Raw genomic sequence first — 25,881 nt, 5'->3', positions numbered from 1 at the left:
AGCTTGCTTGAATACATATTTTGCATGCCATCAGCCCAAGAAACCATATGTAAAAATTACTAAAATGTAACCTTCAAAAGCCCCAATTGATTTTCATTGATTTCTATAAACAGAGCATGGAGCGAGCATGGTTGGAGAGTTCTTCTCAGGAGGTGTGTGTCGAAAAGAAAATGGTGAAAACTGCTCATCTCAGACTACAACAGATGGTAGGTCATATACAGAAAAGACATCCAATAGTATGGCTTTCAGCATGCCAAAGAAAATGAGCCATCCCAGTTAAGTGGTTTGGTTCACTATGGAGTTCAGGATTATGTCACAACTGAAAGAATTTTGCTAAACCAACAAAGATTTTAAGACACTAAAATTACCTGACTTTAAAAAGTTTACACCATCGTACAATAAATGTGATACAGATTATATTGACTTAGATTTAGACAGTTCAAGTTGGTTCATGTTTCTTTTGGATATTTTTATAGAGTTTTTGCTAATGCATCTTTATGAGATGAAAGTTTTTGATGTGTGACCCTGAGCTCTAGTGACCCAAAGTACATTCAAGCTATATGCAGTAAGAACCATTACTTTATCTTCTTATGTAATTGTAGAACGTTGTTAACTGTAACTGTTACAGTACCTGAAAAAATGCAAAATATTTTTAAATATTTTATCATGAAATAAAATTGTGTAGAAAGAGGGTCAAAGAGTTCATACTAAGTTTGTGCATCTACGGGGGGTTCTTAAGTGTTTTTGCGTGACCGTCTGCATATGTGTGACTTATTTCATCTACCAGAGCTTTAAATGTAGCAGTCTGGTGGTCATTGGATTAGGTAAGATTTGGCTGTTTTGTTTTTTTCTTCAATGAAACTCAATCTAAAACCGAATGTGAAGGCTTGTAGGGTGAACAGGTCAGCGATTACTTTAGCATCAGGTCTGTAAGAAGCTCAAGGGGTCTGCTCTGTGATTCCGCATTTTGGCTGCTAACTGTGACTTCAGAAAACTTACTGACCCTAACCAAGTCCACTAAGTCAACCGTTTCAAATCCTCCACAGGTCACTAGTGTGGCTCCTAAAGCATTCTGCTGGCTAATTGGGGCCGTCTGCTGACTTGTCTACAAACTTATTTCTATGACAATTAATATGTAGCAAATTTGATCTTATTTATTATATTGAGTGTATTTAATTGATTTTTGTTCTATTTTAAGTCTTTCTGTTAAGTGTATTTTCATGGTTGCTGTTATCAAAGATAATGAGGGTCATGCCCATGGAAACAAAGCTGTGTATTCAGCCCCATGCAGGAAGTAACAGTTAATTCTGTTGATGTGTCATTTATAGCTGTTGTTGCCGTCCAGCCGTCAGCTGTGGTCATAGAAGACAAGGAAAGAACTTGTGACTCTCTTCTCATGTGCATTGTAACGGTCCTGAGTCACGGCCTGAGGAGTGGAGGAGGAGTGGGAGATGTGCTGCGCAAGCCCTCCAAAGAGGTAAAAATATCTTTCAACATCCAAAATGGTGGATGTTGTTTTTTCCTTGTATGGGATACAAGGTTCTTTAATTATGCAGTCATCAGAGGATTTGTGGAGTGTTAGTCTTAAACACTGCATATCACAAAATGTATGCATCAACAAGCATGATTTAAAAAAAAAAGTAAAAATAGTACTCATCCAGCATGAAGACAAGATTACAACTGCATTGCATAGTAGATGTGTACATAGTATACATTGATCCATACCATGAGGACATGACTCATGCTCACTTATATAAGAATCTGTCAGCTTACCATTACCTACTGCCTACTTAGGGTTTAAATGTTAGTTTTAATTTAACCATTTGCTCTATCTGATTAAGCTTGGGCCAATTTGACAACCTTGATTCACACATGAACAGAAGTTAGAGAACCTTCGATACAACTAAAGTCGCCCATGCTAACTGTTGGAGAATTAAATGAGATGCAATGTAACCACGTGGAAGTAGGGTCATATTATTGTTTGTGGCTTTTCAACTGTTGTGCAACTAGTACAAGTATTTTTAGCAATGATTTGAGTCCCTCAACTGTAAATGATTTCTATTTTACTGTATGTTCCTCATGTTTTTGCCTCAAAAGGAGCCCCTGTTTGCAGCCAGAGTCATCTACGACCTGCTCTTCTTCTTTATGGTCATCATCATTGTCCTCAATCTCATTTTTGGTGTCATCATTGATACATTTGCTGACTTAAGAAGTGAGAAGCAGAAAAAGGAGGAAATTCTGAAGACCACCTGTTTTATTTGTGGTGGGTGCATAATCTACTCATAGTCTATTCACACTGCTTTGAAAGATTCAGAGAAGTTTCCTATCAGTGGTGCATTTTAACCAGACTTGTGTGTCAGTATTGTAAAATCAATACCTCACCATAAATCTGAGTTGCGCCTGTGAGCAGCAGGTGTGAATTTCAATGGGTGCATACGTTGTGTTAAATCAAGTATGTTGTGGACAAATCTGCAGACCTTTGATTTCACATAAGATCTTGTTACATATGGAGATGTTTTTCATAGTAGCATTCACCAAAACGCCTCCTCTTCCCAGAAGGGCTTATTAGTCATGACAGGTGCTGCTTTGGAGGAGCTCTGTTCCTTCCTGTCACCATATGGGTTTTGACCATGCTAGACAGTACACTCAGTGAGGCTAGTCTTCTCCCTGTCTGTAGCATTTTAAGTGTTAAAATCATAACTGCTTACATATTTTTCATTAGATTCATGGTTATTTATAATGGGTTGGCTGTAACTGGGACCTCCCTACTTAAAATACAAGGTAGTAATCTAATGTGAATTGTCAAAAAGTACAAAAGAAATAATCCACAAACTGTATATTCATTATATTAATAATAAAATTATTTTGAAATTGCGGTTTAGTAATGTTTGCATGGATTAATTATGTTTCTTTCCTTAGGTTTGGAAAGGGATAAGTTTGACAATAAGACTGTGACTTTTGAGGAGCACATAAAAGTTGAGCACAACATGTGGCACTACCTGTTTTTCATTGTGCTGGTGAAAGTGAAGGACTCCACTGAATACACTGGACCTGAGAGCTATGTGGCAGAAATGATAAGGGTAAGGACTATACATTGCATCTTCAGTCAACTCAGTGTATGGCTCAAAACAAAGGTAAATGTGACCTAATCTGGCCCAAGACTTTATTATATAATTCCACCCTGACCATAGTATTACCACATAAGTCAGCTTTGTGATTGGAGAATTAAAACTGAGACAGAGCCACTGATTAAAATATGTTAATCCTCAAAGCAGTCACCTTTTAATCGTTACACATCGTTACACACAGCTCTTAACCTGCCTCATTTGTGACTCATTGACTTCAATGAGGCTGGGGGCAGTAGTGAACTGTACAACCTAAATTGAATAAAAATAAATAAATAGAAATGCCCATAATGTCAAAGTATATAAGGCATTTATTGCAAAAGATGCCTTAATTAAAATGGTTACACATTCTGAAATTGTGATATTACATGCATATTATGGATGTATAAATCCTCATTATTTTTAAACCAACTGGATATGGGATAAAGAGGCTGTTTTTGCATACAAATGACTTGAGGCTATGCATAATATATACATGTATGTTGTCATTTGGTCACTTTCTCATTTACTACCACATGAGACTTTTATTGCTGTTCTTAATCTGGGTCTTGTGACGAATCACCTGATTTGGGATCAAAGCCCATTCTTTTCCCCTTTACTGAAAGTGAGTTCAGTGCTATGTTCTGAGCAGGAGGCACACAAGGTGCTAAAGACCTCAGTGACCCGTCAGCTGACCTAGTCACCCCCAGCATTAGCCCAGCCCTTCACAGCAGCCTGACACTGGCCTCAATGCACTCTATGTGCTGTCTACAAAGGCCTCTGTCTCTCTGTGGCTGCATTTATGTTTATTTGCACTTTTATGTAGGCTACATCAATTTTCAAAAATCAGCAATTCATTTCAGTTATCAGTTGTTCAAGAAGTAGGGTAAGGATGACAGTAGTATAAACGTATTCATCATTACACAATCCAACATTAATTATTATTTACTGAAAACAACAACGTATTTGTCTCTGTGCATCGCTCAATGTAAAAACAAAATCCTATACTTTACTTAAGGATGATCAGAGCTAACAGTCTTGCTTCTGTAGTGTGTAAAGTCCCTCTTCTGCCATGATGTTTATCTGATGCTGCAATAATGAGGAGGGAGACCGAAATAAAAGGAGTAGATGGAGTCATACTCTGACAATGACTGGGACTGACGTCAAGCTGACTCTAGGTGAAATGTCACTTCAAAGGTGCCAAAAGATAACAACGTATTTACTCTTTTTTTTTTTTTTTTTTCATTCTGCAAAAAATCCCAAGCAGAAGCAACACAAACCATATAATCATTACCTTTCTCCATTAAAGCTACCATGACAATCAGCACCACTATGTCGAAATGTGTGAATATTTTGGTCATTATTTAGCATATCGGCAGTGAGTGGGCTGTCAGGTGGTTTGTGGCATGACTGTGACGTTTTTTGTTGCTGTTTTAACCACAGAGCATCCTGTTTCTCTGTCATGGCCCGTGCGGTTATAATAATGAAAACTGAACTTCCGTCATTTCCATAGAACGCTGCGATGTGCCGTTTTAAAGTCCTGGCAGCATTTCTCTGTTTACTGGAAACACTCGCGTTTGTCAACATTGGAGATGGAAAGAGGGTCTAAGTGAGCGCGTGGTAAAACAAACATAAGTGGGCTTTTTGACACCAGGGACGATTCAGTTTCAAATGACCACTAGCACTAGACCATTTATGGATCTACTCAGTGACACAGAATTTTCATTAAAACTTTGATGATCTGAAATAAATGGCTCATATTAAATTTAACATATTCTGTTTGATTGCAAAGCTAGCAATGACAATTATGGATATTACACCACCACTTCTAATCTCGAAAGCAAAGGGTAGGCAAGTGTGCATGCTGGTGATCCGATTTTTGTCCTAGTGAATTCTGCATATACTAGTTAAAAGCAACATCATATAGACTTAACAGGGAGGTCCATGGTCCTCATCCAGATCATTTTTAAATAATAATGAAATAATTATCTGCGTGTGTAGTAAGGAGAACCCAGAAGGAGGTTAAGCTTATTGGACATGCATGCCAAGATTAGCGCAAGAGCTGGGGTTTCAGAATTATGATTAAATCATTTAAAGTTACCTTCCTGTTTTTCTGCTCAATTTTGCATATTTATGGAAGAAGGTAAACACACAGCATTCAGGAAGTGGAACATGTTCACAGCATCTTTTGGTCCTCTCAGAATGACTCCTCTGTGTGCATCATTTTAGTGTTGTGTGATTCCCCTGGGCCTTCTGTCTGACCCAGGTCGGGTTTTGTGGTGCGGACACCACCTTAACCATCTCCAAAGCAACCGCTGAAAGCGGGGGGACTTTTTCTACAGTTTGTTAGTATCTGACAACCTTAGTGCGTACACTTCAACTTCTCTTTCATTCACGCTACTATAGCATTTGTACTTCTGCAATCTAACAGCCATGGTACTTGTGTGTAATATCTCTGTGTGCTGTGTAGTATAAATCAGAGCTGGGAATTCTTCACAATTCAATACGATACACAATACATGGTGAACAATACGGCGATATATAATATATTTTACAAGATTCTCTGAGATATATTTCTGTTTTTTAAGAACCAAATACATTTTAGCAACAATATTACTTTGTTAACCACTACTTGTGCAAAGTTAATATGAAATATATATATTTTAATCATCAAAACTGTGAATATGTCAAGTATATTGTATAAAGAAGTTTCCTTCCTCCGAACAAGCAACAAAACTGAAATGTGGTCACACAAAAAATGCTAATAGATACCAATACTTGATATTCAATACAGTATTGTTATCGTGGGCTGCTGTATCATCAAATTTAGTATCACGATATATCAAGATCGATATACGATATATCAGTATCAAGGGAGTGGTGTCCCATGACTTCAAACTGCACAATAACAATGACATGTAGTGGTCAGATAAGATAGCAGTGTGGAGGAATGTCACCCTAGTGTCCAGTTTCACTTTTCACAATATAAATCCAACACAAACTTGATGAAGTACACAATGTTGTAATGCCTTTGTTAATTTAAATGTTTCCAACCAGCAGAAGATATTTTGCACAATAAAAAACATCAGACTGATATAATCACAATTATTTGAATCAAATTAACCATGACTTCTGCTTTGTAGAAAGAAATTGATTGCACTATGTAGGCATCAGATTAGAGTGGAAATGCATTGTGCTAGTGCTTATTGAGAAAAAATATGTGGTAACAATGAAAAAACTAAATGCATTTTTAAGCATTGCCCTATAAAAAAAAATCACTAATTTAAAATGCAGTTGACTGTCAGTTGAAAATATCTTGTTTGTACTTTGACAATCTGGTTTTACTTCATATAGTTCATACCTCAGTTGCTTGTGTGTAAATTAAATAAGGAAATGAACAACCGATTAACCCACATTCTATGGTGTAGTTGTATAGTGAATGCTCATACGATTGTCGTCAAATAGTTGGTGTTGGTGTGTGCTGAGGCTGTTTCTAAACATGCTCACATACCCATGTGATTACTGTATGGAAAGCCCCTGATGATCGTACATATTTTATTAACCCATATAGAATTAATATTAGATTGCTACACACAAAATTGTATATTTTAGTTAATAGTGAGAGTTATCAAATTACAAATCAGGACATATTTGTATACATAATGAAAAGAACAATAAATAGTTTGTTATTTTAGCTACATTACACTTGTTTGTTATTGACAGGATCATAACCTGGACTGGTTTCCTCGCATGCGGGCCATGTCTTTGGTGAGCAGTGATGCAGATGGAGAGCAGAATGAGATCCGAAACCTGCAGGAGAAGCTTGAGTCCACCATGAAGCTGGTGTCCAACCTGTCGGGTCAGCTGACCGAGCTCAAAGAACAGGTCAGAGCCCAGACAGGCGCTTGCTAAAAGGGAATGAGTCAAATCACACAACACATCCTTTATGTCTTCAATTCTTTAACCAGTCTTTTATGCATAAATACTTATATTGGGGGGTTTGGAAAACATTGATTTAAATTTTAATTGAATCTGAAACATATACATGCAAAAAAGATCATCTATCTTTGATTCTGAATTTATTTCAAACAACACTTATGTAACTATTATTCCTTTGGAACAATAGTCCAATGTCTGTAATTGGAAGCATTTTTTATATTTAAATTATATTCGCTGATGCCAAACTAATTTCCTAATTTTAAACCAAATTTACACAATCGCTTCTTTTTCCAAGGTTCCTGGTAAAACCATTATGTAAATGTCTTTACCCTTGAAATGAGAACTCTCTGTGAGGAAGTGAATGTCACCAAGACATTTTGACCCAGACAGATTGTTGCTTAAAGTTGCACATGAGCTAAACTCCAAAACAATAAACAAAGTAGTATTTTCTAATCTGAATAACCATTGTGAACTTTTACCTTAGTTCTAATAAAACAAAAATGTATATGATGTGATATCTGTGCTGCCTTGCTTTTGTATTGACATTGCTTTGACCTGTATTTCTTTGCCAAATATTTCTCTTTAAATACTCATTACAGGACCTAATTTTCTTTTCAGTTTAAATCATATTGTTTCAGTGTTGGGGCACAAATTGATACTAAATAAACGAACTTAAATTTTAAACCTAAAACAAAAACTAATGTGGAATGACTCATTGGCTTTGCTTGATCTCTTAAATTAAGTTTCAGTCTTAGTGTGAATATACCACTGCTTTCGTCAGAAGAGAGGGGTGATGGTAAATGATTGACTCAAGCTTCTCTTTGTGCTCTTCTCCATACAATAAATAACAGGAGAATATAGACCAGACAGCGGTGAGGATTTTCAAAAAAGACACAAGTTCTGATCAAATATTTTTTACCTTGTTTGTAGATGACAGAGCAGAGGAAACAGAAGCAGCGGATTGGTCTCCTCGGACACCCTCAACACATGAACGTCAACCCACAACAGCCTGCTTAGAAGATAGTGAAAAAAGGAGCGGCATTGCATATAATGTACATTGTAACGGTAGGGTAACCTAGCCTATGTGTAGCTCTACCCAAGCACTCAAACTCTGTCCATTTCATTCTGTGTTTTAGTTGGTGCCAAATGAAGTAGTACGATCAAGGCCTTTCCTAATTTTACTTTGCGGTATTTTTTTCAGTACTGAGTCTTTTTTTTTTGTTTGTTTGTTGTGTAATATCTAAACTTATGCAAACTCGTGTGGGTCAGCCGTACATAGACACAAAATGTTTGTTTTTGTAACTGGATATTATAAGGGGATGTTGGTTGTACTTAGTTAAATGTAGAGGTATTTAATAAGCTGGACTTTTTAAGTGTACTCTTCTTTTGTCGATAATAGAGATTAGTATATTGGGCAAAAGCAATATATTTAGATTTTTATATGTCAAAAAATAATAATTGACATATTTCTGTGATAACCTGTTTTATAAATTCTGCTTTATGTAAAATGGCTTAATGTGTTGTAATTTTCTGTCTTTCCTTGTCACCCATGCTTTTATGACTCAGGAGCTGTGAATTTATGAAGTTAAGCACATTTTTTCTCTTCTCATATGTGCCTCTTTTGTCTGTATTTCTTTTTTGTAAATGTTAAAATTTTATTATTTTGCTATTCCAATTATTTTTTTTAGAGAAATGTGTTGCTTTGCGTGTATAGCTTTGTATAGACTGCAGAAATGGAAATTGTTTCACAAAATGTATGTTAGGATAAATTTGAAATCACTATGAGGAAATTTGTATATTGAAGTAGAACTATTTATTAAACTGTTGCATTTATCCTTTGTGTTTTGATTTTATTGCTTGGATGTGATTGCACTGAATATTTAACACACTTTATAAATCACTTTATAAATACTTAATTTGTATATAGCTGAATTACTAAAATGTAATTTTTTAAATTTTACTGTCAGTTATTGCCTTGGCTAGAGCATTATCAAAAATATTTGGTCTGTAACACATTTCCAATGCCTCTTTCTTTCTGGTCTTACTAACTTAATAAACAGTATCTTAGCCCATGCGCGATGAAGTACTCCAATCATCTCTAATGTTCCCAACATCATGAAATTATGGTATGATATTTTATCTCTTTAGTAGGGTACATTTTTAAGAAGGGTTCCTGTTACTATTGCCCATTTCAACTCTTTATTCCTAGTTTTTGTTTGTTTGTTTGTTGTTTTATTTATTTATTTTTTATGTGAAAATAATAATCATAAAATAAAATAAAGCACAAAAAAGAAAAGTACACAGTAACAGTAATTTGGACCACAGTGGTTGTTTACTGGAAGCTTAGCCGATGCGTAACGATGGGGATGTTGACTATCTTTAGTCGGACGACGCTTCCCGGGACATGGATCGGGATCACTCGACATCTGTGCGTGTGACGTCCGCTCTTGGCTGTGCCGCCGCCATGAGGAGATCAACGTGACAGGCTGCTGGGTACACGGCTTTAGTGCTTCTAGTGGAGTCTAAACACACGCACGCACAGCAGAGCATCCCCCCCGCAGCCAGGTGCACGTGCCAACGAGTAAACTGGTACAATATGAAATGAGCGCGCGTGACGCGTGCCACACAACACATTTAAACCAGAAAGCATTGGTGACATGCGCTATTTCGGGCGACTGACTGAAGTTGTTTTGTTTGTTTGTTTGTTTGTTTGTGGTTACTTTTTATGTATGGACTTTTTAAAGACAATCAATGACGTGTAAGGAACCATGTGCATAAGAAGCTATTTGCCCATTCCGGGTGATGATTAATACATTGGACTGATGTGAAAAATGTGTAGCTTGTAACGTTTTGAACTATGTCGAAAGCTATTTTCATTCGCCTAAAACCTACCAGTGCTTAATGGTGATGGCTAATAGTTTACCAGCAATAATACAAACGGCATATTCGCCGCTAGGAGGGTTACATGTTCTGTCTGCGTAAACACCTCGATCTTCCAAAGCATGGTACAACACGAGACTGACTCTGGCCTAGCGGAGATCTACGACAGCAGTGAGCAGTGCTGTGAGCGCGCGGGAGGAGGGAGAGTGTTTGTGAGCTGGTTGGACTGTGGACGCCAGGAGGAGGGAGGGGGAGCAGTTGAAAGCGCCGTCCAACACGTGAGGCTCATGTGACGGAGAGCGTGTCTCTCGCCCAGGGACGTGCCTGCAGTCACAGGGTTTATTTAACACGTAGTCAAAACCCACCCCGCGCGCTCTCACATTGAATCGGGCGTGGATACTCCTCTGACAGACAGAACTGTTCGGACCTCAGTGTGACAACAGCGCGTCCAGCTCTCTGCGGATTACAGGACGTTTAAGTTCATTTTCTTGCTTTTGGGAGTTTGAAGTGCAGGAGCAGGTGGACATTTGGATTATCTGAAAGTGTTTTTTCCAAGTTTTCGCGACATGGAGAGGATAACTAGTGCGCAACCGCCTCCCTGTATGCCAAAACACCCATCGCTGGATATATCTGACATGCAAGGGTAAGTAAGCAAAGTAACACTTATATAAAATATATATTTTAATTTGCCTTTAACGTTCTTGTCACAGCTAACAATGACTAATACTATAATCTTATCTCCAAAGAATGGATTTTCCTATTTATGTGTACAAGTCTAGAAGAGGTATGAAACGTGGGGATGAGAACAAGGTAAACTTATAAACCGCACCTATGTAATATTTCGTTTTTATTTCAATGGAGTGTAAATAATATTTATTCTTTATCTTCAGGAGACATATAAACTGCCACACAGGCTGATTGAAAAGAAACGACGTGACAGAATCAATGAGTGCATTGCCCAGCTGAAGGATCTGCTTCCAGAACACCTAAAGCTCACTGTAAGTACATTTCTACAACCAGCCACGAGATCATGTATGCATGGAACTGCATCAGGTGTAATACTGTGTATCAGTTGTAATACAAAATGAGCAAGCATATTTAAGAAAAAAAATAGTTCTTTATATTTGAATGTACAGGTAATTTAGTAAAAATGTAACTAGAATTTGAATAGACTATGTATGTGCGTACGTGGATTGCATGACTTTACAGGCGTTCTAGACTTGTCCCCAGTTCAGCTGCAGAATGTGTTACATAAGAAAGATCAACATGCTTATCAGAGGTGTTCCTGTTTTAGACGCTGGGCCATTTGGAGAAAGCCGTGGTGCTGGAGCTCACTCTGAAGCATGTGAAGGCCCTGAGTGCCGTCCTGGAGCAACAACAGCAGAAGATCATTGCCCTGCAGAAAGACCTGCAAATAAGTATGTTTCCGTATGAAGACATATAAACTCTACTATTTATAATTAATTATTTTAGGCTGCTGCTTACATTTTCTATATACATTAAAAATGCAACTTTTTTGGACTTTTACACTATATTGAAAGTTTTAGATAAAAATAAATAAATAAATAAATAGAAACACCAACATCGTTTTATCTAATTATTTGTTCATTTTGGATTTTAAGAAATAAAATATATGAGATACTAAAATATATCAAACCGCATATACAACTGCTTCATAAATAAACTAGTTACAATGTCATGCTTGTGGCACTTGTCCTACGTCTTGTCTTTACACTACTACACTAAGAGATAAACAAAATTGTATTATTTTAAATTTCTTATTTTGTCCTATAAAGGTGACCATGGAGGTGGCAGCTCAGTTGACAGTGAGGAGATGTTCCGTTCTGGTTTCCACCTCTGCGCCAAAGAGGTTCTGCACTATTTGGGCACCCAGGAGAGCCGAGAGCTGAACGTGTCCCATGTTATAAGCCACATCCACAAGGTCGCAGCCGAGGTCCTCCATCACCAGGGCAGAGGTCATCCTGAAGAACCACCAGCCCTTCACACAACAGAGAAGAAAGCTGTCACTGTGCCCCCCCAAGCTCAGGCTAAAAACTGCGTTCCAGTCATCCAAAGGACTCATCCTCACGGGACGGGGGAACAGAGCGGCAGTGACACGGACACAGACAGTGGCTATGGGGGAGAGCAGGACAAACGGGACCAATCCAATGAACGTGTCAAGCAAGAGGGCAATGAACCTCCTACCAAGAAATCTAAACTTTCAGAAGAGACTGCTGCCAGGGACAGCTATATCAACTTTTCCCCCAACCAGCCGCCATTTTGCTTGCCGTTCTACCTCATCCCACCTACAGCAGCTGCCGCAGCCTCTGCCTACCTGCCCATGCTGGACAAGTGCTGGTATCCAGGGGGCATGCCAGTCATGTACCCGTGTGTGAGCGGGTTACCTCAGGAGACACTGCCCTCTTCATCTCTCGTCTTGTCCCCCCGATCGGGTTCGCCACAGCTACATCATACCTCAATGGATTCTACTCTGCATAAAGCTTTAAAGAATGTCTCTCCTCTTAATGTGGGAACCAAAGACTAAAATATCAGAAGTGTGAATGTTCAAGATTTATGCACTGGTATCCTCTTAGAAAACTGTTTGTTGACCATCCTAAAATGGCTTTTGAGTTGCTCTTCACAGTCTAAACTATTACAGAGGCAAAGTCTTAGTGCCCCGGTGAAGGCTCACAAAGATGACCGGTTATTGCATGGAATCACTGTGAAAAATGAAAAGAGGATTTTGCAAAGTTGCTGAGTTTTTAGCGTCACTATTGAATGAACTTGAATGTTTCAAGTGGAATGTAAGGCACAGATAAGCCCCCGAATGCATTTGCACAGTGGTTTGTTATGAATGTAAATTTTTTTAAAAAGCCCCCTGTAGATGCTGCTTAAGCTACCTAATGTATACAGTAGGTCTAAGTGATCTACTTCTTTTAGTATTTATTGCTCTTGTAACTGCAACTTTTATTCTAGACTAGAATGTTACCCAATCTGGTTATCAGTGAGGACCAGTTTGTAGCCTCTCTCACTCCTCCATTTCCCTGGAACTTTCTGAGACATTTGACAGGTCTGGAGTCAGGGCGTTGTCGCTGTAAGAGGCGTGTCACTCATATCTGCCGAAGAGAGAGCTGACCACACATGCTTTTACAAATACTCATAACCAGTCGTGTGTCTATTTTCTGTCAAGTATTGTCTTTATTTTTGATACAGTGTTTCAGTAGCCGAAGGTCGTTTGCTGTTTGCCATCTGTATGTGTAGATAACAATGTGATTTTGCCCATTTCCTGGTCAGTTCACGACCTCCCTTTAGCTCATGCTGTTGCCTTTACTCACAGACACAACAGTGGCAGATGTTTCGGTTATGTTTGCTTTATTGTGTATGTGGCAAAAGAGTGAATGTAATATTTCAAACAAAAATAATAGTTTTGTAAAAAAAAAAAAAAAAAAAAAAAAAAAAAAAAAAAAGGTACTTTAGATTTTTATTTTAAAAAGTAAAATGAAGATTTTTGTTGTATATATATTTTGTATATAATGTATTATTGATATACATTAGAATATTAATAAAGCTTTTTTCCCCTGATGAATCTAGATTTCATTACCTGATGACTTAAACATGCTGAAGCCTGTTAACCTGACAGCTCCCCATAACAACACATACTTACATAACACTTACATAACCCATAAAGCGTCAGAGCCTCTGTAAATCAATAGCATGTCTTAGATTACAAGCTGTAAACATTTCACATTGGACTGGATTTGAGAATTATCCAGTAAATATTACATCACTCCAACAGTAGTAGCCAACTGCAGTGTAAAAACAATCTTTTACCATTAGTGCACCTGTTAAGCTATAGTGGAAGAGAACATTGAAAGTACTTTACTTTTAGCAATCTAGTCATTTTACAAGAGATAGGCTACTTTTACTTTTAGAACAAGCATGTAGCCTACTTTTAACTCAACAACTTATTCTTTAGAAAAACAAAGTATTTTGTGTTTTGTTATAAATGTCTTCATTTACACTGTAGACATGTAGAAGTTTGCAGGCGCTGAGAGTTCAAATGACATGTTACAGTTACTTTGTAGTACAAGACAGTTACAGACGAGGTTCATTAATGATATTTGAAACTTAATTTTATGTTAAGATTTGCATCATAGTTTCCAAATCAAGTAAAACTTCAGCTTCAGCTCTGCCAGTGTCAGCCACTGTCACTGAAACACTGAATTAGTGAAAAATAGTCTTAACTTGCTCTCTAATGAAGACCCATTTCTGCCTCTGGGGGACATTATGGTGCAAGTCCGCCATCTAGTGGTGTTACAGTGGTCATTCCTTGCACTGGGTTGTCATGGTGCTTTTGCATTTTAATCCTACTTGCCCTATTGCAAAAACTTAATGCAGTTACCGATGTGCAACACTTAGCAAAGTTACAGCAAGGCCGTTCTAGCCTTAAGTGACCAGTTCCCGAAACAGTCCAATTCCACATCAAGATACAGGAATCTGAACATTTCATACAGCCAGACTATTAAATCATATCTGTGTGATTCTGTAGCCAACTGTTTATCAGTTTAAACTGATTGAGGATCATTAATAGATTATGCTGTGTTGCACTTTATAGACTAATTTTATGCTCCACTTAGCATTGCATGTAAATATGACAAAAAATAAGGAAGCAAATAGGCCCATAGGCAACTTCTTTTGTACCTGTCTACTTTCACATTCAGCCTCTGTTTGTTTGGGGAAATTTTAAGCCTATTTATAGACGTTCCTGGCCTATACCGTAGGCCTACATCCTGTTCTTTATTGTGAAACAAGGAAGCAGTCTACTTGAGAACCTTTGAGGAAGTGTGGGGAGCTGGAGTGGAGTTGGCCCAATGCTCTGTAGAGTTTAGCTCCGCGGTGGTCATGCTGCTGTCCGGCCGAGCCTGGCTGCTGCTCTGCGGACTCTACAACCACTGCGCCGCTCTGAGACACAGTGAGTTCGCCCCACCCACAGTCAACATCAGCCTGGACGAGCAGCCCGAGGTGCGCTGGAAGCCCCTGAGCCTGTCCTTTGACCCGGACTACCTCAAAAACGCGTCTGCACAAGTGATTGAGTAAGTGCGGGATGCGAGTTTTTGTTTTGTTTTGTTTGTTTCTTATGTGTTCAGCGCTGCTTTCCAGTTACGAAATAGTTAACTGGAAACTCACGTTAATAGGACTTAAGGACTTTCTGGTGGTGGCTATGGATTGTTTTTCTAATCATAACAGTTCTACTAATTACTTTTATATAGCTATAGCTTCTATGTCTAATAATGCTTCGCTCCTTGCAGTGCATTTTACAGGCTTGTGAAGCCTCTCAGAGCGCTACACTGTAGTCATTGTGCATTCATTACACACGTAGTGGTGCTAAACTACTATTATAGTAGCCACAGCTGTCCCGGGGTAGACTGATGGAAAGGAGGCTGCCAATCTGTGCCATGAATCCTCCCGACCATCTCGGGAACACGCAAACCTCACTTTCATATTAGGCAAGGTGGGTGAAGTGTCTCGACTATGGACACAACAACATAACTTGGTCTAACACAACAACAGAACCTCTGCTCTAACCACTGAGCTACTGAGCAGTGGTTCCGAAACTTTTTTTTTATACCAAGTACCACCTAAGCACCTTTGTAAGCACCACCAGATTTATCAGGAGTAAAGTAAGGCTAAAACAAGGCAGTTAGATTCTCTTCCATCATTTGTAACTTTTTATTTATTTATTTATTTAATAGGGACAGTTCATATTAATGAACATCTAAACATTGCAGTGTAAATATGCCAGATTATAGCAAGACTGCTCATTTCCATCTGTAGTCCCTAGGCAGGTAACACCACAAATTTAAACAAAGCAAAAACAAGTAACAAATCTATACTAAAAGTGTCCACAAGTCTGTTTTTTCTTTAGCCACTCTTTTAAGCAGGACTTGAAGGTGGCAAGAGTTGAAGTTTCTCTTATTGGTAGTGACAGACTGTTCCAAAATGTTGTGCCTCTGACTGAAACACACATTGTCCGAATGTGGTGCGTCTGTGTGGGACGTCACAGTTCCCCCGGGCTGTGGCCCTAGTTCCCATCCCACTCACAGTCTTTACTTTAATAAAATCCTGTAATGGAGGAGGGGCAAGTCCATGCAAAACTTTATAGACAAAACATCCATATTTAAAACCAATCAAATTATTAAAATTAAGCAAATTATACTTGTCTAAAATAGTGCAGTGGTGAAATGAGAATGGTTTCTTGTCCAATATTTTTATGGCTTTTTTAAAAAAGTGATTCGATGGGTTTGAGTGTTGTTCCAGCAGTGAGTGACTGTGTTGTTATGCAACACTCTATATGGGACAGAATCATGGAGTGTAAAAACATTTGTGCCGCATATAAAGTCATAAAAGATCTGACTTGTCTAAAATTCACTAAGTTAAAATTAACAGTTTTTGTAAGGCGCTTAATGTGTTTCTTAAATGTCAATGTCGGGTCCAACGTCAGTCCCAGGTATTTAAACTCTTTGACAAGGCTGAGTTCCACGCCGTCCAGAAAGACATTGGACCGCTGTAGATCAATTGTTTTTTTTGCTGAACATCATACAGCTGGACATTGACATCTGGACACATTTTAGGAAGATCATTGATGTATAAACTAAATAAAATAGGTCCTAAAATGCTACCTTGGGGGACCCCTGATGGACAGTGAAGGTAGGGTGATTTAAGTAAAAAAAAAAAAAAAAAAGTAAAAAAATAAAATAAAAAAAAGCTGGATCAGGGGGGCAACCATGCTGCTTTATCTGATTGTTACTGTTTGTAGCTCCACAGTTCCCAGATGGGTGCACCAGGCAGTTAAACCCATTGTACTGGCACTGGAGAAGTACATTCCTCAGCCATATGCGGGGGAGATCCGGGGCATTGCTGAACATGTTGGAGGAAGTCTTTCGGATGCTATAATTCTCAATTTTGCCTATGAAGTATCTGCGTATGTATTTGTATTATGTACTTTTCATACCATAGACTTAAAGATGTCATGTCTGTGCCCAACATTAAAAGGTGCTCTGTAACTTCTGGTGGGACCACCATCTGCTTGCTTTGCCTGATGTGTTCCAGATTATGACATTAAACTAATCTATGTCCATGAAAATCTGTGAAGATCTAAGCCCTTTCACAGTACAAATATATGTTTTCCAAGATATTCATTTTAGCAATTGGCTTACCAGGTAAAATATTGAATAAATAAATAAAAATAAAAAGATAAAAATAAATATATACTTACATACATGAAAGAGAAAGGTTTAATGCCATACTGTGGAACATTCCAAGCAAATGCTATGGCATCTGGCACTTACATAATGCACCTTCACAGGTTATTGATTTATATATCTTTTCTTTAGATTTTGTACAAGTATTGTAACTCAGGACCAAAATGGGAATGTGTACCACGGCAGAAATCTTGACTATCCACATCCAGTCCTCAGAAACCTCACCATCAATGTCAATTTTTTCAAGAAAGGAAAGGTTGTTGTCATTGTATGATTTGTTTCCCTGTTGTAAAAGGGCTACACATAACCTGACTAATAGTTTATTTTACTTGATTCTCACATAGGTTGCATACCAAGGCACATCATTTGCAGGTTATGTTGGCCTATGGACTGGCCAAAGCCCAAATAAATTCAGTGTGTCTGGTGACCAGCGAGGTAGGAAGCACTCTACTCAGAAAGAGGAAAAGTCTAAATATCAGCTGAGGTTTGCTTGTGGTTCAAAAATATAGGTAGTGAGCACTGGTGGAACTGGTGGAAGAACTGGGTGTCAGCGTTTCTGTTTCGAAGGTCTCCTGTCAGCTGGTTGATGAGGGAGGTGAGTATCAGAGAATAAAGCTTTCAAAACAGCATCTGTGATAGATTTTTTTTTCACTTGCAATGGTGAACATAAACAGGTTATATTATGCAGTTTTGACCTTTTAGTCTTACTTTAATTATGTTTTTAATATTAATATACACTAATATACACTGTCACATGCAGCATTTTTTTTTGTCTATTCCTCAAAACACTTCACTTCAAGGAACCATGCATCCATTCACAGACACATCATTAAACCAGTGAACAAAGACTCAATGTGCCATTGCATCTCAATCCATTTTGCTCTGATTTTGTGTTTAAGATTGAAATAAGACTAGACAACAACAATGTTGTGTTCTTTTGTAATACCTAGAAAAACAGGCATTCTGTCTGTGAGTGGGGTTGATGGATCCTCCACCTGAAAAGTTACACAATGCACCTTTAACATTTTGCATAATGCAGATTATTCGATGCTACAGAAAAGACATTAATCATAAGTCAGGCAGAATGATGCTTTGTACATAATTCAGTAAAGCACTTATGCTAGTTATATTCTTACTTATTAGCCAGCCCTATAATAAGCAGTTAAATGTAAGGCAGATGATGTTCAGTCCACAGAAAAATAGGCAGTCTTGCTCTCCTTACAGACTCTGGAAAATGCTGAAGACTTTCTGGATGCAGTGAGCCGCCTCTCTAAAGTCCCTATCATTACTGGGGTGTACTACATAGTAGGCGGTGTGCAAGCAGGTGAGGGAATGGTCATCACCAGAGATCGCACTGGCCCAGCAGACTTATGGCCCCTAGAGCCCGTCACTGGAGGGTAAGTATATTTTTAGAATACTGTATAATGTAGTGGGAAAAGTAACAATTGTTACTGTTCCATATTACAGATGGTACAGAGTGGAAACAAATTATGACCATTGGCAGCCTCCTCCAAAAAGAGATTATCGAAGGTCAGTATTATTTAGCAAAAATTAAAAAAATATATTTTGTTAACTGGACAAACGTTTTTGACTGAAGATGTTTCGTAGCTCATCCAAGATCCTTCTTCAGTTTTGTTAATTATTAATAGTTATTAGCTTAAAAACACAGTATAGCATAGAGATTGATGCACCGCTGTGAGAGCTAATGTCAGCAAGGGAGTCAAAAGTACAAAACATGCGCAATCATACATTGTACAATATTGTGCAAAAATATTATTTGATTTTTTCCAGGATAGTGGCCAGTAAAGCCTTAAATGCAACTGGACAAGATCATATCAACATGGATACTCTTTATCAGGTAAATAAATTATGCCTACACAACAAATTTGAACACATTTATAAATGGCATACATTGTAATATTTTGTCTCCAGGTTTTGTCACTGTTCCCCGTGTGCAATGGGTAAGTTTACTTTTCAATACTATCCAGTTTTTGAGTGGATCACTTGACAGTGGTTATGTTGCATGCTTTCAGTTCTCATTCCTCAGCACGAATGCCAATTCACTATTGTCTGAGCACATACTTAACCAAAACACGGAACAGAAATAGATGAAAATGCATTACATCACCACAGTTTTGACAAGCATGGTTCTTATTGGTGTGATTTCAATAGAAAATGTGTATTACTTTAACTGAAGATGCCATGTGTTCTAGTATAACTGTCTATACAACCATTATGAGTGCAGCAGCACCAGAAAAATACAACACACTGGTCAGACCACAGGTAATGTTGATGTATTACTCAAACCTCGTCTTGTTCTAAACACATCGCTTTTTCTAAATAATAGTCTATTGTTTTGTTTTTACCCAGGGCTGTTTGCCGGAAGACCAAGATTTAATAGACTACTGAATTGACCACACCAACAACGGCATTTGAAGAGAAAGCACTTTACAAGTGTCTTGTTCTTTTAGAGAGGTGTTTAATTCCAGTGGCTGCAGTAGTTACACAATTGGATTACTCTTGGTATTTGTGTCATTACATACTTGTAATCATTTAGCTGCTTTGATTAAAAGAGGCTAAATTCTTGCCTTTTGGAATGAAAGGTTTAATCACCAGTTACCATTATTGTAAGTGCTTTGGGGATGACAATTAAAACATTTACAAATGTATTGTTTCCAGATACAGGACAGCCCAGGTCGATGGTTAAAATATCTGAGTAGGCATTTCTCATACTAACTATAGGCTTAATGGTACTATGTTTAAAATAAAATATTAAATGTGAATTCTGAATATTTAAGTTTGTTTGTTTGTTTTTTGTTTGTTTGTTTGTTTGTTTGTTTGCGTCAGCTTGATTTTTTTCTCCGACTGATGCAATACTTGCACGTCGTTGAGGGTTCTCTGTTCCTGTTCTTGTGTGCGTGCTGTGTCTCTGCCCTGTGTGGGCTGTGTCAGCACTGCGCTTGCTGTGCGTGCGCTCTGTGCGTGCTGTGTCTGCGCTCTGTGCGTGGTGTGTCTGCGCTCTGTGCGTGGTGTGTCTGCGCTCTGTGCGTGGTGTGTCTGCGCTCTGCGTGCTGTATCTGCGCTGCTGCTGTCTGCGCTCTGTGCGTGCTGCTGTCTGCAGAGCGCAGGCGGACTGACGTTCTGTCACATGACCTGACAAAGCACTCGCGACTTCCTGAGTGTAGTGCTAGCCTGCTCCTACGCTGTCATCCAAGATGCTGGCTCTAATAAACAGGCTTTTAGACTGGTTCCGCGCTCTTTTTTGGAAAGAAGAGATGGAACTGACGTTAGTGGGGCTTCAGTCTTCAGGGAAAACTACGTTTGTCAACGTTATAGCAGTAAGTAGCTGTATCAAGGCCCCCCGGCTGCTGCTGCCACCTGGCAAAGATTTAAAGAATTGTTTATTAAGCAAACTTCTCATTATATTGTGTCAAATAGTTATGACGTATAAGTTTTTTTGTTGTGCCGACCACCTACTCCCATCAGCATGAGCTTGTAGACCTAAGAAAGCAATGTAATGCTAACGAGATTGGCCAAGTTGCTGTATCGGGGTATGACTGCGCTGACTTCTTGCGAATGAAGTCATGTGAAGAGAAGAGCAGTCATCATCAGGGATATGGTGACAACAACTACTGTCAGCCTTAAGCACTAGTTAACTATGAATCACTTGAGCATAAGCTTTTTGGGCAAGACTGTTCTCCGATACTAGCCTCCTTGGTCACTTGAGGTTAGTCTACCAGTAAGTTCAGGTTGTCGTGTGTAATCTACCAAAACAATGATGACTTTTACTTTCGGTCAAGTCATCTCATCGATGTTATTTGTTTTAATACTAAAACAAAATTTTACCACTGAGTGAACTGAGTAAACCTAAAACGCAAAAAGTAAAATACTTCTAATGTAAGGAAACTATTATACACTAATCACTTAATGGAAGTAATGATTTTTATCAGTGGTATGGTGAGATCTTACTTTTTTAACAGATAATACACTACTATTGAACACACATAAATGTGACAGTGTTGAAATAAAGAATCTGCATGAAAGAATGAAATTTGTGTTTTCCAGTCAGGCCAGTTCAGTGAAGATATGATTCCTACAGTTGGTTTTAACATGAGGAAGGTTACCAAAGGCAACGTGACAATAAAGGTAAGTCAAAGAGGAACTCTTCCAACAGTAAACAGAGAAGTATTTTGGTCTGTACTTTCTATTGTTCCAGGTTTCTGCTACTTATCAATAATTCATTATCTGCTACTTGCAATTGATTTTATTTAGTTTGTTTTGACTTGTTTTTTCATTTTAGATATGGGACATAGGGGGACAGCCACGATTCAGAAGTATGTGGGAGCGCTACTGCCGTGGAGTCAATGCTATAGTGTAAAAGCATGTTCCTTAGTTATTTTAACTAATCTATCTTTGATATTTTGTGTAATTGCTACATATTGTATTAGTTACATGGTAGATGCTGCAGACCGTGAGAAGATTGAAGCTTCCAGAAATGAACTGCACAATCTTTTAGATAAGCCACAATTACAAGGAATTCCCGTAAGTACACCCTGGTGCCTTCATTGGCTTCCTATTGGTTTCTAGTGGTCTGTAGAAATGCAATTTTTTATTTGTCAGATGTGCAGTGTTGAAGGTATTATATGTACTATTATACACCCCCTTAATTTTCAGATCTTAGTACTTGGCAACAAACGCGACTTGCCAAATGCTCTTGATGAGAAGCAGCTGATTGAAAAAATGTAAGTGTAGGTTTAATTGAATCAATTAGTTGTGTATTTACTTGTGAACTAAGTGCAAATCTTTTTGTTACTTTTACCTACTTTCTGTAGGAATTTGTCTGCCATTCAAGATCGAGAGATCTGCTGCTACTCTGTCTCCTGCAAGGAGAAAGACAACATAGGTAAACTAAACTAGCAAGTGAATTCTGTAACACACCCTTAACAAGCCTTGATTACATAAGTATTACACAGAGAGAGAGAGAGAGAATATATATATATATATAAATATATATATAGCTGGTCATTTAGAATCAGTTCAAGACAGTTATGATGTCACATACATATGCTTGCAATTAATTTCAGTTCTTTAGTCATGGATTGTATAATTTATAGCAAGGAAAAAAAAACACTCAGTTGTGGGGAAAAAAAATAACAATAATTAAGGCTAACTAATTACAGTACTTGCAATAATCATGACTAATTAACTACTGAAATCGTTGCTGACCATTTTCAATCTGTAAAAACTGGTTTAAATTACAATATGCTGTCTTTGTCATTAAACCTGTTTTTTTCATCAAATGACACAGAAAGCCCATTTAACTGCTTACGCTTTATTGATTAAATCAAATAAACTTTAGAAGAAAAAAAAAAAAGAACAAGACCCAATAGAAATTGTTTGACTATAATTAATACACAATTGATGCTGACTAGCCAGCTACAAAAAATAATGGTTATTTATGCCTGTACACAGAAAAATATGTAACTGTAAAACCCTAATTATAATATTATTTGTAGACATCACTCTGCAGTGGCTTATCCAGCATTCTAAGTCCCGGCGGAGCTGAAAAGTGAAACCACTAGTTGCTGTCCACTGTCTCCAATCGTTGGTCCTCGACAGACACCCTGCCACTGCCTTTGTGAAGTAATTCATGTGTCTCTGTCATTACATGCCCCCTACACCGCCTACAGCACTAGCAAAGCTCACACAGCTCCTCATGTCTTAAGCAGGGGTTCCCAAAGTGGAGGTCAGGACGCCATAATAGGTCATGAAGCATAAACTGGGGGTCCCAAGACATAAAAATAATAATAAGATATAATTTAACATTTATGGACCTGTATTTACTGTATAGTTTAACATGGTATCTGTTCATAAAATAGAGGTCAATAACACAAGAATCAGTTTAAATAAAAAGCATTCAACCCAATTAAACATGTTTTGCGACCTCAAAATTATAACCTATCAATATTTCACAGTGGGAGGGCCAAGCTGGTTGCATGGTGGGGAGTCATGGCTTGAAAGTTTGGGAACCTCTGCTCTAAAGTTTCTGAAGCTAGTAGAGTGTGATTGTCTACACCTCTCATGCCTTATCACACATTACACACACTTGTTTTCCGTGTGTATTACCAGTTTGGTGTTGTTTAGGGATGTACCAATCCAATAATGTATGTATCGCCAATGCTTGGTTCTCAGAGTCATGCACATAGCAGTTGCATAGTTCCCGCCCCATACTTAAAGATTTGAAACAAAAAGTTGCTGGGACAACTAGGAGTGAACTTATACAAAACAGTTATTCCTTTGCTTCTTCATATTGTCGCAAACATTAGGTGACATTTGGTGAATCTGTCCCTAACATGAGTTTTGTTTTTGTGTTGGTATGTGTATATTTTTAAGTGACTATTGTGACTATTTAATGTTTACATATCTCTAGTGGTTGTATTTAAAAGGGGAGTTTTAAGTGCCTTTGGCTAAACAGGTAAACTGAACAGTTGACAGTTTATGCTCAGCAAAACTAAACTCTACAGACAGGAAGAATCCCTTGATAACTTTTAATAATCACCACTAGACAATCCTGTTTTAAGTCATCATAACGCATGAGGATTAAAGCACTGTACATCTATGATTTACAGAAAGTTACACCTTGGCAGTGAATTAGTTTGGTCTGATAATTAGTGATATTTTAACCTTCACTTCTTATTCACAAAGACTGATAATTATAACAGGTTTTGTGTTTTAGAGATTGTTAGTGAAATTGTCTTTAAGCCTTTTTTCCTAACAAAGCATGGGTGTGCCATGGGTTTGTTTCTTTCTATAATCCCATGATTAGAAAATGGAGATATACAGTACTGTTAGTCAGAAGACAGAGATTTCAAAAGGCTACATTTGTCCCAGTCACACCTTGGTTCACTTCTGGTCTGACACAATAAATCACATGTGTGTAGTGTCAATACATAATAATAGTACACTGCACTTCAACAGCTCAGACAATTGTAAAATTAAATGGAAAATTATGAGAAGTGACATAAAATAGCTTCTATTATAAAACAGGATGATGATAGCTGAAATAGATAGTATTTCATGATACTGTAATCTGGAATTAATTTATATATCATCAGAACGGGTCTGGCATTAATTCAAAAGAAAATAATCTTAAATAATAATTGTCCTTATGATTTTTATATATATATATATATATATATATATATATATATATATATATATATATATATATATATATATATATATATATATATATATATATATATATATAATTAGTTTGACATGAAAACATTTTTGTAATGTTTAAACACCACACCATAGAGCTGTTATCTTATAATATCTCTGTAACTGTACTTAATATATCAGAAGAATATGTTATGAATGCTGCATTTGCTTTATCTGTAATTTTCCCTTGACAGTGGTAATGATCAACATGTTAAATTTGATTTAGGCTTAATTAGTTCAGAACACTGTGCAAAAACCCTACATTACTGATCGATACAAGCCAACAAACCTCTCCCACACTAGACTGCACAGCTTTATATCATTACCAAAGTTCAAATGTAATGCTCGCTGGCCTGAATATTTTAACCCCAGCAGACAACTGTGTAATCTGTGTAATCCTTTTCCTATTGTTATTTATTATCAATCATGTTAATCCATCCATTGCTGGTCTGAATCTGTCATCACCGTGTTGCCATGTGGTTGTGTCTGCTGGTGATTGGTGTAACCTTAAATATCCACTGTTGGGACCACAATAGCAGTGAGGGGCTGTTAAACTGGCTAACTCAGTGGTTAAATGAGGAAAGCTTTGTTATCTGTGTATTAATAATATTACAATAATTATGATAACCTATTTGCAATTTGTATGTGCATGTGCTAAATCTGTACACATCCAGTTGCAGACTTTGTAAATAAAATGTTAGCTTTTTTAATTTCTGAGAAATGCTCTTGATGTCATGTTGGCCATTCTTTTTCTGTGATTGGTAATAAAAAAATGTTTATTTTTATCAATTTTAAGACCGTCCTCAGGATTCATTACTCTTGCAATATACCTTTTTTGCCAGTAGATGGAGGCAGAGGTATGTCTGATTTATGCAACTCACCACAAAGGCTTTCTGAAGCCATCAAAACAAAGCTGTCCACTTCTATCTTTGAATTGTGCAAATCCATACTGTTACTTACTATTCTCATTCATAAAAAAGTGGTGGTATTGATGTAATGTAAATAGATAAATGCAAGACAAGTGAAACGTGCACTGCAGGTTCATTAATAGTTGGTAGAAAAGATCCTGGGTTGAGCATGTTTGACACTTTTAATGGAACACATAACATTTTGAAACTCATAACATATGAAACACCAAAATGCTAGCAAATTATCCTCATCAAATTTGATAACTTGTACATAATTTCATAATCCTTCATGACATTAATTATCTAGGCATGGTCTCTTGATCTAAACTAAGACTTAAGCAGGTCACAGACCCATTTAGTTTGTATTGGAATTCTGTGCAAACAGGCCTAAATCATCCACTTCAGATGCAGTATATTCATTGTTGGGCTTCTTTGATTTCTAGAGACTTTCTCAGATGTGGTCTCTAGTCTAAAGATTTGCTGTGAGACAAGAAACCACATTTTGTCTTTTGAAGCTTTAGTTGTAATATGGAACAGTCCTAGGTATTTTAAGAGATTACACCG

At 37.6% G+C, this 25,881-nt stretch overlaps 4 protein-coding genes across 4 annotated transcripts in view; all 4 read left to right on the top strand.

Annotated features, from left to right (window-relative positions):
* The window catches only part of itpr1b (inositol 1,4,5-trisphosphate receptor, type 1b), a 60,591-nt gene extending 51,715 nt beyond the window's left edge, over positions 1-8,876 (top strand). The window contains 6 exon segments of the mRNA XM_055161054.1: positions 114-206; positions 1,329-1,477; positions 2,098-2,263; positions 2,920-3,080; positions 6,828-6,989; positions 7,974-8,876. Of these exon segments, the coding sequence (XP_055017029.1) occupies positions 114-206; positions 1,329-1,477; positions 2,098-2,263; positions 2,920-3,080; positions 6,828-6,989; positions 7,974-8,060 (818 nt within the window). The 3' untranslated portion in view covers positions 8,061-8,876.
* A 1,403-nt stretch (positions 8,877-10,279) lies between these two features.
* On the top strand, positions 10,280-13,505 carry bhlhe40 (basic helix-loop-helix family, member e40). Its single transcript, XM_020935834.2, has 5 exons — positions 10,280-10,566; positions 10,670-10,733; positions 10,814-10,921; positions 11,218-11,341; positions 11,720-13,505. The coding sequence occupies exons 1-5, from the start codon at positions 10,490-10,492 to the stop codon at positions 12,466-12,468; spliced, it is 1,122 nt and encodes a 373-aa protein (XP_020791493.1). The 5' UTR covers positions 10,280-10,489; the 3' UTR covers positions 12,469-13,505.
* A 1,218-nt stretch (positions 13,506-14,723) lies between these two features.
* Positions 14,724-19,982, top strand: LOC110170244 (N-acylethanolamine-hydrolyzing acid amidase). The gene is made up of 11 exons (XM_020935886.2): positions 14,724-15,016; positions 16,741-16,905; positions 17,318-17,441; positions 17,530-17,620; positions 17,695-17,780; positions 18,410-18,582; positions 18,653-18,715; positions 18,977-19,043; positions 19,118-19,146; positions 19,399-19,468; positions 19,556-19,982. The coding sequence occupies exons 1-11, from the start codon at positions 14,826-14,828 to the stop codon at positions 19,592-19,594; spliced, it is 1,098 nt and encodes a 365-aa protein (XP_020791545.1). The 5' UTR covers positions 14,724-14,825; the 3' UTR covers positions 19,595-19,982.
* Positions 19,983-20,317: 335 nt separating this feature from the next.
* arl8bb (ADP-ribosylation factor-like 8Bb) lies at positions 20,318-25,204 on the top strand. The gene is made up of 7 exons (XM_020935832.2): positions 20,318-20,523; positions 21,251-21,331; positions 21,486-21,559; positions 21,634-21,727; positions 21,860-21,927; positions 22,018-22,088; positions 22,702-25,204. Exons 1-7 carry the CDS (start codon positions 20,401-20,403, stop codon positions 22,749-22,751), a joined length of 561 nt encoding a protein of 186 aa, XP_020791491.1. The 5' UTR covers positions 20,318-20,400; the 3' UTR covers positions 22,752-25,204.
* The last annotated feature ends 677 nt before the right edge of the window (positions 25,205-25,881 follow it).

This window comes from Boleophthalmus pectinirostris, unplaced genomic scaffold, assembly GCF_026225935.1.
Source record: "Boleophthalmus pectinirostris isolate CB_2022bp ecotype Guang Dong unplaced genomic scaffold, ASM2622593v1 HiC_scaffold_3, whole genome shotgun sequence".
Taxonomy (NCBI): domain Eukaryota; kingdom Metazoa; phylum Chordata; class Actinopteri; order Gobiiformes; family Gobiidae; genus Boleophthalmus; species Boleophthalmus pectinirostris.
Note: the sequence above shows the minus strand (reverse complement) of the source record. Positions and strands in the feature narration are given on the sequence as shown.